The 16,139-nt window shown below is 49.0% G+C and overlaps 1 protein-coding gene across 3 annotated transcripts in view; it reads left to right on the forward strand.

Annotated features, from left to right (window-relative positions):
* LOC116948466 (polypeptide N-acetylgalactosaminyltransferase 16-like) overlaps window positions 1–16,139 on the forward strand; it is a 62,250-nt gene that overhangs the window by 13,013 nt on the left and 33,098 nt on the right. For 2 of the 3 annotated variants that reach the window (XM_032965153.2, XM_032965154.2), the window contains exons 2-4: window positions 426–701; window positions 11,110–11,193; window positions 15,573–15,736. In XM_032965153.2, the coding sequence (XP_032821044.2) occupies window positions 543–701; window positions 11,110–11,193; window positions 15,573–15,736 (407 nt within the window). In that variant the 5' untranslated portion in view covers window positions 426–542. The remainder of the gene's footprint in view (window positions 1–425; window positions 702–11,109; window positions 11,194–15,572; window positions 15,737–16,139) is intronic. The other variant, XM_032965155.2, reaches the window with a different exon arrangement.

The raw sequence follows: 16,139 nt of genomic DNA on the forward strand, positions 1-16,139 counted from the left end.
CTCTGCAAGAATTCCAAATTAAAATGTCGTATCAAGACACGATGGTGATAGCGCAATTGTAATACGATGTGCTGTGTTAGCTTTGGGTTTGGGCTAAGTTGGCTTGCAGCGAGGTCAGGTTAAAGCCGGGTTGGGTTAAGGCCAAGACTTTGGTTTAACCATTTGGGTAAGACGAGGAGCATGCGTGTATGCTGAACTTCTTTTTACACCGCAACGCAGCCAACGGTGCTGATCGGAGGTGCATGCAACCACAAGCATCTGGAGCAGCAGGGAGAGTGAGGAAGTCGCGAGCGCTTAGAATTTTGGGAAAGCAACTTTTAAAAAAGGAGCTTTTTTTGCGTCGCGTAATTATTACTTTCGTCAAAAAAATCGACGTGAAACCGTTGCGTGGACTTGGCCTAGCTGCCGTGTTGTTTTATTTGCAGGTGCCACAATGCCCATCCTGGCCGGCTGAGGAAGGGCTTGGGGGCGGGGGGGTCACCTCTGTGACGTGGGCAGGGGGTTGGCGGTGAGGGGAGGCTCGAGGCTGCGTGAGTGGAGTGATGGGTGCCATGAGACGTGCACGCTGCTGGCGGGCCCTTGTAGCCGGCCTCATCGTGTCGGCCTGCCTGGGCGCCCTCCTCTACTCTCTGCGGGGCGCACGACCTCCCTGGATGCTCCCGGCACAGCTGCGGTGGCTGACGACCCCAGCACACGAGCAGGTATTGACGGCACTTTACAGGTCGGTGGGGGGGTGGCTGCAGGGGGCTAACCTATCCTGTGATAAGGGAGGGTTGTGTACGGAGCAGGAGCGGGGGGGGGGGGGCGCCGGGCGGCTTTTGGAGGGGGGCTGTGGACTGGAGCCGAGATGATGCCGCACCTCCGATTAGCACGGTTGGCTACGTACGGTGAGAAAGACGTTCAACATACATTTAGGCTGTACGCCTTTTGGCGTCCTCTGGTCTAACACCGTTTGAGACGGGGCTCATAGGCTCAGAAGAAAGCTGTCTCTGGTGTGGACCAATCAGTTTCAAGGACAATGCCACAGATATTATCAGAGTACGTTTTTTGTTTGCATTCTGACCACAAGTATTGTGGTTAATGAGGACGTGATTCCTTGTAAAAGGTTTCAGTTTGGTGTTTTAACATCTTAACACCTGTTTTGTTGCCAAAAAAAAAACCTAGGGAAAAACCCTATTATCATATTTTGGTACTGGCAAAGGAGATCCCATGATAGACATTGTTTCCTTTGTTTTCCTTCCCCTGCACTTCCGATTACCACGGTTGGCTCTGTACGGTGCAAAAGACGTTCAACGTAGGTGTTAAGTAGGGAACGATAAGCACGTTCATCTCCATGGAGGCGCCGTAGCCGAGGGGGTCATGACCCCAGAACGCTTCGTTTAACACGTCGGGGATCTGCGATTGAATTACTTCAGTAATCTGTGATAGATTGCATTTTGAATGCGCTGTAGGTTTTATTTTGGCTGTGAATGGTATGTATTCGTCATCAATCATAATCAATTCACCACGCTATTGCTATCTCTCCCGGTCTTGCCAGATTGGGTTTAGGCTAGATCGGGTTAATACTAGGGGAAGTTTAAGCCTGGTTGGGTTTAGACTAGCTCAGGTTAATACTAGGGGAAGTTTAAGCCTGGTTGGGTTTAGACTAGCTCAGGTTTATACTAGGGGAGGTTTAAGCTCCATTGGGTTTTGCCTATATCAGGTTTATAAGGGAAAGGTTTAAGCTCCATTGGGTTTAGGCTAAATGGGGTTTTCAGCATCTGGGTGGAGTGAGAAGATCCAGGATGTCACGTGTGGGTGGTGACGAGCACGACAGCTCATATTGGCGACCCACAAATGTCCGGCGTGTGGCTGCCGTGCAGATGGAGAGCGGTCCCCTGGTGAGCCGTACCGTTCTTCGCGTGTGTGCGCTTCATCATGTCCGTAGTAACTACATTTGTTTTTGTTTTACCAGGTAAGGCCCACTGAGCCACACAGTTCTTGTTCAGAAGTGACCTGGTCACAAATGATAGCCCAGCGTAGTGGCTTATCACGTGGAAATGTTCCGCGGCCGAATGCTCTAAACACGTGACTCTAAATGTGGAGGGGAAACCTGGAGGACCCGGAGCAAAGTCCACGTGACCACGGAGCGAGAGACACGCAAACTCCAATATACAGCAGGCGTCAGGGTCGGAATCGAACCCACGACCTTCTGCATACCAGGCGAGGTAGTTAACATCTTGCCACCGTGGCACCCAGAACATGGGAGCAAGCAGGAGTTGCCTCTGTCTAGGCACACAAAAGCTTATGTTGCTAGTTGTAACCACAAGCGGGTTTAATCTTAGCAACAAAATACATTCCTAAAATAACTGTTCATCGTTAGTTCTTCATTTGGCTAGATGGCGCACTGCTTAGACCATCATAAGGTTGTAACGATCATCACGACATGGTCGATAGTTGAGTACCGATGTCTGAGAAGTCATATGGACAGACTAGCCCCCACCATCACAATGGATAACATCCACCACGAACTTCAGAACCGCCAACAGATTGTCAACACCTTAAGTGGACACCTGCTCAACCACATTATACCGACTTCGGACGCTTGTATAATTCCCTAGCCTGTTTGTATGTATGTATGTTGAACTTCTTTCACACCGTACGTAGTTTTACTGATATCAATAAACGATGACCCATTCCCACTTCAACAGCTCCACCTTTGAGACAAATCACTCCCCCAGTGCTAACATGCATTAAAATCCCACTGGCCAAATAGACGCAGACAAAGCGCAGCTATTATTACGCATATGGAGAAGCAATAACGGCGAGTGAGGCTGAGACTGCAAAGGCTGTAGCCGCGATGCATGGGCAGGGAATGTGCTGAGAGGTGGAGAATGAGAGGGGCAGATGCATGCCCGGCGCTGCAGGGTTCAGAAATTAACCACACGTGTACACACGAAAGGCGGGTCACAGGCAAGGCTCAACCCGACAGCACCGCACAGGAAATTGACACCACCCCACACATGCACGGGCAGTCTGCATACCAGGCAGACGGACAGATGACTTGCCACACGCGCACCACACACATACACAAGGCAAAGATCCCCTGTATAGCCTTAACAGGCTTTTTGGGGCAAGTGCTGTTGGCGAGCACATATTAAGGGCGGCACAACACACCAGGGGGTGGGTGACCAGCACCACACCCGGCTGCCTTTGTCTGCCAAGTGGTAATGTTTACACACTGCACCAGGTACTCAGTTGAGATTGAGTCGACCTAAGGAACGCTCAGGACCGGTTCAGATAATTAGGTCGATAATCACCGGTGTTGACCGTGAGCAGGAATCGAACTCGGGTCGCCGGGTTCGTAGCGCAGCGCGCTAACCGGTGCGCCACCGCACCCCACATATACACACACGTACGCTCATGTGCAAGACAAAGATCCCTCATTTTTGCTTATAGGCCACAGGGGCAAGTGTTGTTAGTGAGCACCTACTCTGGGGTGGGGTGGCCCGCTACCAAACGCAGCTGGCTTTGTATCCCCATTACTGATGTTTAGACAGTGCACCAGTTCCTAATTTAATTCTGAATCGAACTAGGGGGCGTCCCAGGACAGGCCCCGATACCGCTCGCCGCCGATATTATCCGTTACCGGTAATTGAATTCCAGTCGCCGGGATCTTGAGCATTACGCCAAGCCACTGCACCACTGCTCCTCACACACATGCATGCGCTAAGCGGCGGCGATGTCACAGGTCTTGTCCTAGGCTGGTGTACCCATAGACCACGTGACGTGTCGAATGCTTGCTGGCAGGAGGTCACGGGACAGACTCAGGCGTTATGTACTTTGTTTTTTTTCGGTAAAGTCACGTTGGTAAAATAGAATAAATGAAAACAACTAAATTAAATCACGACGTTTCGGAGGCAACACCAAGCTTCCGTCTTCAGGTGGAAACCGTCACAGCAAAATTGCTGTGTCAAGTGAAGAGCTCTGAGAGACCCGAGATTATATACAGGTTAAAGGGGGGGCGAGGAGCCAGGAAGGACCGGGGGGGGGGGTGGCTAAGTTAAGCCGCCTTTTGTTATGCTGCAGGGGGTTAGGGGGACGGAGAAGGGGATGGCGAGCAGTTGTCGAAAATGAGAGAAACCAACTGGAAGAAATGGAAATGGCTGTACAATTATAAGGTAGCTAAAGTTTGACTTGGTTGATGACATCTTTCCAATGATTGCTTCATTTAAAACCATCCGCTCGGCTGAAGTTGTGCCTATGTTTGTATATCTGGATGGCTTCATGGACAAATCTTTGGTACTACCAAAGATTTGTCCATGAAGTTGTGTCTATGTTTGTATATCTGGATGGCTTCATGGAAAAATCTTTGGTACTACTTTGGTACTACCAGAGATTTGTCCATGAAGCCATCCAGATATACAAACATAGACACAACTTCAACCGAGAGGATGGTTTTAAATTAAGCAATCATTGGAAAGATGTCATCAACCAAGTCAAACTTTAGCTACCTTATAATTGTACAGCCATTTCCATTTCTTCCAGTTGGTTTCTCTCATTTTCGACAACCGCTCGCCATCGCCTCTCCATCCCCCTAACCCCCTGCAGCATAACAAAAGGCGGCTTAACTTAGCCCCCCCCCCACGGCCCTTCCTGGCTCCTCCCCCCACCCCCCCTTAACCTATATATAATCTCGGGTGTCTCAGAGCTCTTCACTTGATACAGCTATTTTGCTGTGACTGTTCCACCTGAAGACGGAAGCTTGTGTTGCCTCCGAAACGTCGTGATTTAATTTAGTAGCTTTCATTTATTTTATTTTACCTACGTGACTTTACTGACAAAAAAAAACCAAAGAGTATGAATCCTTGCGGTCACGACAGCTTCAAATCTAGAATCAGGTGTTATGTGTTTACTGAGATAGCTGACAGAAGCACCTCACTGTCTTTTAGCTCGCCAGAGCTCTGCTTGCTGTTGTTGAGCCGAGCCCCTACGCCTTGCCCCCATCTGCCCATGAGCCTCCGCTACAGATGCCAGTTTTGTCACCGCTGGATTTAGTGGTCGGCAAATCCAATCCGCTCAACATTTTTCAGCACCACACTAACCCGTCTCTTTTTGAGCTCGTACCGCACCCATTTAACACCTTTTATCTGATCAAACAGCAACTACTTTGGGCATGCAATGGCTGGGCATGCAGGCACATGCACTTACACATTAAAGACAAAGATATACACGTATGTTGAACTTCTTTCGCACCGTACGTAGTACGTAGCCAACCGTGCTAATCGGAGGTGCGGGGGGGGAAGGACAACAAACTGAACACAAAAAGCAGTTCCAAAGAAATTCGTTTTTTTTTTTAAGATCTCCTGTACCACTGTATAACCATGAAGGGGATGAGTGTCTGTCGGTGGGGCTGGTGTGGCACCTGTCGGGGGGGGGGGGGGGTGAGTGTAAACCACCGTACCGTGCCCCACCACTTTATTTTTCTCATCGATGATGTTTACACGGCACACCAGGCACTCGTTTAATAAGTCAATCCAGGGGGAGGAGGCCAACGGGAAGTTCAGGTGCCAATTTGTCAATCGATGTGCGTGGCCAGGAGTCGAGCAGAGATTGCAAGCGCAGTACACAACCTGCTGCACTGTCAGCCCGTACAGGCACGCACACAGCACACACGGTGGCTAAGGCCCACTGAGCTATACAGCTCTTATTCAGAAGCGACCTGGCTATCACAAATGATCGCTCAACAAAGTGGCTTATCACGTGGACATTTACAGCAGCCAAATACTCTTAAACACGCACGTTGATGCCAAATGTGGAGGGGAATAGCGGAGGACACTACCTCCGCCCCACTGCACGCTCATCAGCGGTACTCGGTTGTGCCGCCCTTCGCTACGAGTCGCCCCACGGCATCACGATCGGAAAGGTCGCACGTGCAAATCCACCCGTGAGGGCTGTAAGCAGCGTATCAATTTCATCATCATCTTCATCGTCGTTTCTGAAGCTTCAAGAAACTTGCGTGACACATGATTAGGAGCGAGTCCACCATGCTCGTCTCGTGGATTTGCTTGCCCTCGCCACGGGAATGTGGAGTTTGCACCAAAGTGCTCGGTCGCCTCCGATGGAGGTGAGCGTCGCCCCCCTCTCTGTTTGAGCAAAAGGTGGCAGCACTGTGACTTGGTGAGGAATTTGCCAAAAATTCTCAACGCAGGAACCCCTCCTGAAAAATAGAGTCTTGAGACTCGGTGAGGTTTTTTTTTCTTCCCCCCCCCCCCCCCCCCCCAGATATCAAACCTCTCGAGAACCTCACAGGGGTAATGACCACAATACGCAACGACCCGACACCATTTTACCAGTGGCAGTACCTATTTTATTGACCGAGGTGACGACGATGATGATGTTGATTGGCTTAAGACGACCGCTGACCAAGGTTACGATTTCGTAACGTTACGATTCTGAGCCGGGTTCTCTGACCGTACACAGCGGCACCCTGCCAGGTAATGGTATCTAATTAACACTAACACTCGGGAGCAACGTTCCCTCTCTTTATAAATAAGAAAACCCAGCGAGGGTTCGTGTTGTGTTTCGCTGCCGAGAGGTTGCTAATAATTTATAAAGCGGCTTGCATTACCCAGTGCTGACTAAAGCGATATCCAGTTTCCTTTACGAAGGGAGTGTGACGCGATACTCGGAACAGTCAGGTGAGACGGGGACAGTCTGGAGGAACAGGCATATATAGGCCATTGTGGGTATATTGAACAAAGTTTTTTTTTATTATTCTTACATTTACAGGCAGGCATCAGCGAGAGAGATATATATTAGGCGTTGATGAAAAAATTGGGTTTTTTGTAAACAGATATGACATTCGTTAAATAGATAACCAGGCAATGCGTGTCCTTCATGTGTCTGTTTGTGCACATAAACAAACTAATTATTTATATTCTTGGTTCTTTCGGTAAAGTCACGTAGAAGGGAAACAATAAAATAATAAAAATGTAAAACAATACAATTCTCACGACGTTTCGACTGCAACACAAGCAATCATCATCAGGTGTGAAAACCACAACAAGAAAATTTGAAAAAAGTGTCGTTTTTTTACGTTAGCACCACGGAGAGCGATTTGACGAGAATTTTATTGTTTTATATTTTTTATTATTGTATTGTTTCCCTTCTACGTGGTGACTTTACCGAAAGAACCAAGAATATGAATCCCTGCAGTCACGAAAGCTTTAAATCAAAACTAATTATTTATCACACCACCCATCAGCCGCATGGCCTCCTGGGACTTCATTATTTCAGCAGCAGCATCTCTGGACAAGCGCGCTCTAGGCCGGTTTTGACGTGCATTGGTAGCGATATGATCCTAGATCAATCACAGGAAATGCTGGTGAAGCTAGCACCATCGCTTTCTGGGACCACTATCCACCAGCTGTTGCGACAATTAACAACTTGACCTTCAAAGATCGCTCTTTCTTTCAGTCTCGTTGCCACAGTCTGGCTTCAGGCCATCCGCCTTGTTGCTGACCTGCAGGTGCCACACTCCCAGTGCCGGGTTTGGGAACCAGCCCTCCTCCACCCTGCACACCGTGTCCCAACCCCATCGCAGCCTCCTCCACGATTACTTCGACAACACTTTGCTACTACATTTGCTCCGCATTTCCGAAGTTTGCATAATTTCACCATTGAAATCAAAGGCCTGAAGCTTCAATCGTAGCAAAATATGGTTGAAGATACATTTTACAGTATCGACAAAGGTAAAAATGATAACGCTTAGGCCGATAAGCCAATTGACATTTTGGACCAATCTTTCCCACGGAATGTGTGCGAAGCAGACAAAGAACCGTGGGACTGTTTTCATTTTCTCTGTCACTTCAGCTGGGCCCAGGAAACAATTGAATGCCTGTGTGTCACTCGGCAAGATCTCTGAATGAATACCGTGAAGCCGTTCGGGCACATTGAAACGAGGGGAAATTCAGTGCATTGACAGTGGAGGAAAACTCAGGCACACAGGAATAGGGTGATGTGTAACGGAGGGGAACAGAGCGGACGCAGAGTGACACTGAGAAAATGGGTTCGATTTTGGAAATTGAAGGCGCATTGATAAAGTAAGTGAATAGTTTTGTGAACTTTCACATGAGAGACATGGTGCTTCAGCAGACGAGAGTGATGAGCCATTGAGGCAGAAGCGAGACAATGAAACGAGGAAGACATTAGCACAGCAAAGAATGCACCGTGAGGATTGAGAAGAGAAATGCAACACGGTGGCGCATTGACATGATACATTAGGCATACACAGAGAGGGAGACATTAAGAGGAAGATTGCCCTGTAATAACGAGTGAGGTGATGCATTGGCGAGATAGGCGGGCGAGTCAGGTGAACTTTTGAAAAGGAAGCAAAGAGAGAGACGGCATTGAGAATCAAATTGAGAGATAACGTTGTGCATGTTGAGGGGAGAGAGACACATGAGGGACTGTAGTCAGTGTTGGGTGAAACCCATTTCAAGTAATTTGTTGTATCAACAAATTACAAAGTAAATTACAAGTAATTTGTTCCTGCAAGTGTCGGGTTCGGGGTTCATCGCCGCCCAAAAGGCGAAACTGAAGAAACAGAGAGGGGCAGTGAAGGGAGGGAACCAAGTTGTAATGGATGAGCGACAAGCGGATTCCAGAAACGTGGAGGAGCAAGGCGGAAAGACTTTTTTTACCAAAAGAGAGTTTGAGCAAATGGAGCTTTTGTAGGAATAAGGAGGCAGTTCTGAGGCCATGGCCGGGGGTTAGAGGAACTAAGTGGGTCTTTACATAATTGGCAAATTTGTTTTAAGAGGACTTTTAATATGAGTACAGCCCCTGGGGGGTAGCTGGAGAGACCAAGAAATGCTCGACTAAACATTGCATCGCGAGGTAAATGGTAGTCATCTAAACATTATATAGGAATAGGTTTTACCCTTTTAACTGGCACAAAAACTGACACCTTTATTCAAGGCATCATGTTTGCAATAACCACAACACAAGCAGTCAAAATGCAAACAAAAAAGGACAGTGCATATTATTATCAGAGTTGTCTTTTTTGGTTGCATTTTGACTGCTTGTGTTGTGGTTATTGCAAACATGATGCCTTGAATAAAGGTGTCAGTTTTTGTGCCAGTTAAAAGGGTAAAACCTATTCCTATATCTTGTTACTGGCAAAGGAGGTCTCATAATGTAAATGCTCACCCCGAGCCCTCAATACTCTGATAGTGTGCTGTTTTTGAGTTGTACGCCTTTTGGCGTCTTCTGGTCCAACACCAGTGGAGACTAGGCTCTAAGAAAAGCCGTCTCGGGTGTGAACCAATCAAATTCAAGGACAGTGCATATTATTATCAGAGTTGTCTTTTTGTTTGCATTTTGACTGCTTGTGTTGTGGTTATTGCAAACATGATGCCTTGAATAAAGGTGTCAGTTTTTGTGCCAGTTAAAAGGGTAAAACCTATTCCTATATCTTGTTACTGGCAAAGGAGGTCTCATAATGTACAAGTCTAAACATTGTTTAACACGTAGGCTTTCGCGACCAATATCCATAAAAAAGGTTTGTTGGGTTAAAAGATCGAGCAAATATAAATGTGTCGATAAACCCGCTAACCGCCCGACACAGCAAATTCATAAAGTTTGTCACGTAAACGAAACGTACCAATAAGTTACTACTTCAGCACGTGGATTTACTCGCCATATTTACGCAATCGAACCCACAACAAAAACACCTTTATTATGAAAATTGTATCACCAAGTCAGGGGCCTTCCATAAATGACGTCACGCACCTAGGGAGGGGGGGTCAGACATTTGTGACGATGTGTGACGAGGGGGGGGGGGTTTGAGAAATGTGATGTCACATCGAAATGCGCAACTTTAAATAAATATAGACAACACGTTCTACTTAATTAAATAGACTTTTTAATAAATGTTTTCTCCTACAACATCAGAGTGCAGCGCCACATTAAATACGCACTACAGTGACAATAGTTGAAAGCGATTTGAAGCAGGTTTTAATAGTTTAAAGCGATTTGAAGCAGGTTTTATACTTTTTAGAGGGGGGGGGGCAGAGCTTTGTGACGTCATATTTGAGGGGGGTCTCACTTTTTGTGACGCCGTGTGACGAGGGGGGGGGGCGGTGTAAAAAAATCGTCCAAAATCGCGTGACGTCATTTATGGACGGCCCCTAAACATAAAGAAGCTAAAGCACTATCACCGTTTAGGTGATCACTAATGTACAACGCTTTTTACCCTTTTAAACTCCGGGGCTAGGGCACCAGTGTCAAACCGGGGTGGTTTTCAACTATACTCGACACGGTAGCGCTCGTTGGGGAGGCGAGGCGAAGGCACTCCCGGTGTGTAGCCAGGCAAGTGGGAGGCTGACCACGAGGCATAAGGCCTCACAGCAGGGGTGGAGGGGGGGGGGTTCACCCAGTTCCACAGTTTCCCCACCCAGGCAGTCACTCCTGGATTATCCCAAAAACGTTCCGGGTTCCATTTCAGACATTCTTTGGCGAGGCTGGGAGCTCCCAGTTCACTCCCAGCCTTTATTTGACACTTGCCAACCTCCTCCCGCCCACGATGGCCTCTCTCCACCTCCGAAGGTTGCAGACAACCCATGGCCCCTTCCAGAAAATCGCTTCGGCCACCAGGAGACAGCAAATGGCTTCTGCCATCAGAGGCGCCACGGTGGCTAGGAGATGTTAACTACCTCGCCTGGTACGCAGGAGGTCGTGGGTTTGATTCCATCCCTGACGACGCCTGCCGCTGTATATTTGGAGTTTGCGTTGTCTCTCTCCCCCGTGGTCGCGTGGATTCTTCTCCGGGTCCTCAGGTTTTTCCCTCCACTTTGAGAAACACGCATTTACAGCATGTGGCTGCTATAAATGTCCACGTGAAAAGCCACTGCATTGACCTTTTATTTGTAGCCAACGTCGCATCTGAAAAAAATAGATATATATAGCTCAGTGGGCCCTACCTGGTCAAATAAACCGAGTTGATTTCAGTTTAGACTCGACCAAAGGGATCCTACTTCTGGATGCTACGGATCGACACCGATATTTGTTGACATTTTCTACGTCCTTCGTTCATTCAAAAACAAAAATCTCTGCCGACTCTTCCAGGAGAGTCCCCACACCTCCGACGGTCTTGACCATGGGGCCGGAGGATGCGGGGACTGGACAGGCAGGGCGCCGCATTGTATCCAGGTAACACTTATCTCCACGTTTGTTGCACAATTTTAGACGTACTGCTAGATATTAAAAGGTACGAACTGATCGTTTTAGCGTCGCTGTTAAATTTTAAATATTTTGTGGAAATTATTCCAGGGGTTCTTCCATAAATTGCGTCACGCACCTTGGAGGGGGGGGTCAGACATTTGTGACGATGTGTGACGAGGGGGGCGGGGGTTGAGAAATGTGATGTCACATCAAAATGAGCAAATTTAAATAAATATAGGCAACACGTTCTACTTAATTAAATAGACTTTTTAATAAATGTTTTCTCCTACAACATCAGAGTGCAGCGCCACATTAAATACGCACTACAATGACAATAGTTTAAAGCGATTTGAAGCATGTTTTATATTTTTTTGGGGGGGGGGCAGAGCTTTGTGACGTCATATTTGAGGGGGGGGGGTCTGACTTTTTGTGACGCCGTGTGACGAGGGGGGATCAAAAATTGTCCAAAATCTCGTGACGTCATATATGGACGCCCCCCCTCCCCCAACAAAGAAATTGCGAGTGGGTGATTGTCGGAGGAAAGTGTCGAGTCCAGCAGCTTGGTTTGCGAGTGATGACAGCAAACAGAATGGCACAGTGGTGAACACTCATGCCTGACGATAAGAAGGACCTGGGTTCGATTCCCCAGCTCTGGTGCCTGTCCTTCCCTACTGGCCCACATCACCCCCTCGTGTACTGTGTTGACCCTAATATGCACTCTATGCACTTAGCATGTACTCCTTATTAAGCAGCACTTGCCCCAACACTCCGTGTGGAAAAACAGAGGGCCTTCGTCTTTGAGTGTTTGCGTGTCTCTGTGTATGTGTGCACATGTATAGGTGCTCGCTAACAGCACTTGTTCCTAAAGTCTGTTAAGGCCATACGGGGGAAATCTTTGTCAGTTGTGCACATGCATTCCGTGCGTACACGTGCTCCACATGTGGAGGGAGCGGTTAGTCCAGTGATTGGCGCAGTGCCATTAGTTCAATGCCTGCTCATGACAAGCATCTGAACTGTTCCTGGGGCTCCCGTAGGTTAACTTGGCACCACGGTGACTAGGAGATGTTAACATCCTCGCCTGCCACACAGGAGGTCGTCAGTTCGATCCCGGCCCTGACGCCTGCTGCTGTATAATTTGGAGTTTGCGGTGTCTCTCTCCGCGTGGAATTTATTCCGGGCACTCCAGTTTTCCCCTCCACGTGTATAATCACGCGCGTAGAGTACTTGGCTGCTAGACATTTCTTCGTGAGACGCCACACAGTTGAGCAGTCATTTGTCGCCAGGTCACTCGGGTTTTTCCCCTCCAAATTTATAATGAACATGCGTTTTAGAGTATTTGGCTGCTGTACATTTCCACATGATAAGCCACTTTGTTGAGCTATCATTTGTGGGCAGGTCACATCTGAAAAAGAGCTATTTAGCTCAGTGGGCCTTACCTGGTAAAATAGTTCAAGTTCGTTTTAAATAAGTGCGTCGGGTAAATGTCAATACTGGGGAGACGAAGGCAGCCGGGCGTGGTGCCGACCACCCCACCCTCTGCCATGCCAGCCTTCGTAGATGCTCGCGAGCAGCACTTGTCCCCACAGCCTGTGTGTGCCGCACGGGTGATCTTTATCTTAGCGTCCAAATATGTGTTTCTCCATATCATCTCAAGTTTCCCACCGAACGAATGTGCAGCTGCTTGCGCCTCCGCGTTGTGCACAAATGTGGCGGCCGGGAGTGTGAACGCTCACGAATAGTCTCTGCACCTTTGGAAGTCTGTGGATCCCTTGACTGCAGTCTGAACGTCTCGTCAATTAAAATATAGGCCGTGTGTGTGAGCCAACTAGTTCTCACGAGTGCCTGACCGTTGTATGTTTTTTTTCTTATGGCAAAGGGATGAGATCCGTGCTGTGCAGGCCACGTGAGGGGGGGAGCTATCAAAGGGGTTTGTGGGAAGAATTCCTGCAGTTAAGAGACAGGGTGACAGTTGATGTCCAGTTTTCTGTCTCCGTGGCTCTTACGCTTTTAATGTGGAGGGCGCGTGAACGCGGCTCTGCCAGCCTTGGCCGGTTTACGAGGGGGCAATCGATATTGTCTGCAGCCTGGTAGAAGAAGTGGTGCTACAGCAGAGAGGGCAAGTGTACAGTTGTAAGGATATGGCTCTTGAGATACCACATTTAACATCTTAATAGATATGATCGATAGATTATATATCAGCAATATTTGCAGAGCGATGTAATTGTCGAGTTTGCTTGGAGTTAATGGGGGAATCTAAAATAAAACCTCCTGAGAAATCGGGACAAGCCTCTTACTCACCAGACCTGGCTTCCAGTGCCTTCCACATGTCTCCTCAGTTAAAGACTCTACTTTCCCAGAAAGATATCTTCCAGTGACAATGAAGCAATGTGTGCTGTGAGCGAGTGTTTTTTTTTACGAGAGAGACCGAGAATTCATCTGGATAGAGATTAAAGCCTTGGGACATCAATGGACTGAAGTGGATTTTAAAGCAAGTGAACCGTGTATCACGTGTATGAGAACAACTCCCCGGGATCTACGAGCGGAGGTTGTGATGAGCCTTCTCATTCTCAGGCATGGGGATATTGTGGACGAAGTGAATGCGCCCGCCTCTTTCCGTCACTGGCATTGAACACCGCCTCCTTCACGGTTTCCGGGGAGGTGTGGACTCGGTATCGGTCCATAATAGCAGCTCCGTAAAGCAGTCATTAAATTGATCCCATTTACCCTTGGCGTCAGGGGAAGGGAGGAGTGCAGGGGGTGATGTCAACCCCAGCTGGAAGCGATGATCATATTCTCACTCATAAAATGAACATCTCGCTGAAGGTTGGCTGTTGCGGGTTTGAATGCGTTCCAACGTGGGTGTCTGTATCCACAATGGAAGGACAGCAATGGAGTTCACCGATGACAAGCTCCAGATCCGCCCCACAGTAGAATCCGGCGTCAAGGACATTGCCTCATATTTGCCGCCCCACCACTACGTAGACCAGCAAGATGTTCGGACTTGGATCTGGCAAAGTGTGTAGATTCAACGATGTTGATGACAAGCCCATGCGTGGACCGTGCAAAACTGTAGCCACCCCCTTATTGTTCAGCCGATCCTGGCCCATGCCTTCCCATCCTTCGTAAGTGCTCGTGTCGTGACCCACTCAGACATTAAAGTCGCCATAATTTAAATGACTCTCTCTCTCGAGGGCCCACTTTAGTCAATGCCTGGGAGAGGTCATAGAAGGCATCTGGCTCATCAGCCTTGCCGGCGTCCCTGCACCGATATAAGTGACAACCTATTAAAATTCATACAAACGTACGCTTACGCGCATGCAATTACACACATACATACACGCGCAAAGACAAAGATCTCCCGTGTAGCCTTAACAGACTGTTGGGGCAAGTGCTGTAAAGGCCGGCAAGGGACACGAGGGGTGGGTGACCAGCACCGTGCCTGGCCGCCTTTGTCTCCCCAGTGGCGCTGTTTACACACCGCACCAGGTACTAATTTTATGCTGAGTCGCCCTAGCGGAGGCCCAGGACTGATTCAGATTCTGGTGTCAGCGGCCACGAGCGGGAATTTAACTTGGGTGGCCGGGTTCACAGCGCAACGCTGAACTACCGCTCCCCATTGCGTACACACACGCACGCGCACACACGCACGCACGCAGCTTGTCCTGTGAGAGTGCCGAGTCAGCGCTCCGTTGCGATGGCACTGGGGAGGTGTTTGTGGTGGGGGGAGCAGGCGGGGTGCTTTCTGAGAGGCTCCGCAAGGCGATGGCTGTGGGGCCCCACTCCGCTAAGAGCCCTCCACGCTCTTTTATAACGAGTCGCCGAGGGCCGTTGGGGGTGCCGCCCGAGGTCTCCCCGTATTCATTAATGGGCTTCACCTGCCACGTGGAAGAGAGCCCTTTTTTTTGAGCCCGAGGAACACTTTGGTAGCTTTGCGTGGGGCAAAGCTACCAAAGCAGCGCAGTGGCGCACCGCTCTTGCATCTGCAGGCACAACGCAACGCGCGGGTGCCATTGGTCTGCAACAAAAAAAAATGACCAAATGTATAAACACCCCTACGACGTAGGTATACGGACCGCACGATAAACCCGGCGATCTGAGTTCGATTCCAGGACACGGCTGGCCAACGGTGGAGAATATCTAAACCGGTCCTGTGCCTCCCTAGATCAACTCGGCCTTAAAAAGGCTGCCTGGTGCGGTGTGAACATCGGCACTGGAGAGACAAAGGCGGCCGGGCGCGGTGCTAGCCACTGCATTACCTTCGTGCGCCGTGCTGGCCTTTACAGGCGCTCGCTTACGATGCTTGCCCAAAGAATCTGTTAAAGCTATGGGGGGGGGGGGGGGGGCATCTTTGTGCATGTGAATGCCAGGAGCCCCCAGGTGTCGATGGCTTTGACGAGCAGGCGTACCTGGACGGGGGACGCTGGCGGGAGGGCGTGGATGGGGACGACCCCTACCGCAGGTTCGCCTTCAACCAGCGCGCCAGCGACGGCCTGTCCAGCACCCGCGCCCTGCGCGACGCACGCCACTACCGGTAGGACGCCCACCAGCCATACAACACGCATACAACACGCATACAACACGCATACAACACCCATACAACATGCATACAACACGCATACAACACTCATACAACACCTGTACAACACGCATACAACACCTGTACAACACCCATACAACACCCATACATCATGCATACAACACCCATACAACATGCATACAACACCCATACAACACCCATACAACACGCATACAACACGCATACAACATGCATACAACACGCATACAACACGCATACAACACGCAATCAACACGCATACAACACCCATACAACACGCATACAACACGCAATCAACACGCATACAACATCCACACAACACGCAATCAACACGCATACAACACGCATACAACACGCATACAACACGCATACAACACCC

This window comes from Petromyzon marinus, chromosome 33 (genome assembly GCF_048934315.1).
Source record: "Petromyzon marinus isolate PM22_M1 ecotype Great Lakes invasive population chromosome 33, UKy_Petmar_22M1.pri1.0, whole genome shotgun sequence".
NCBI lineage: Eukaryota > Metazoa > Chordata > Hyperoartia > Petromyzontiformes > Petromyzontidae > Petromyzon > Petromyzon marinus.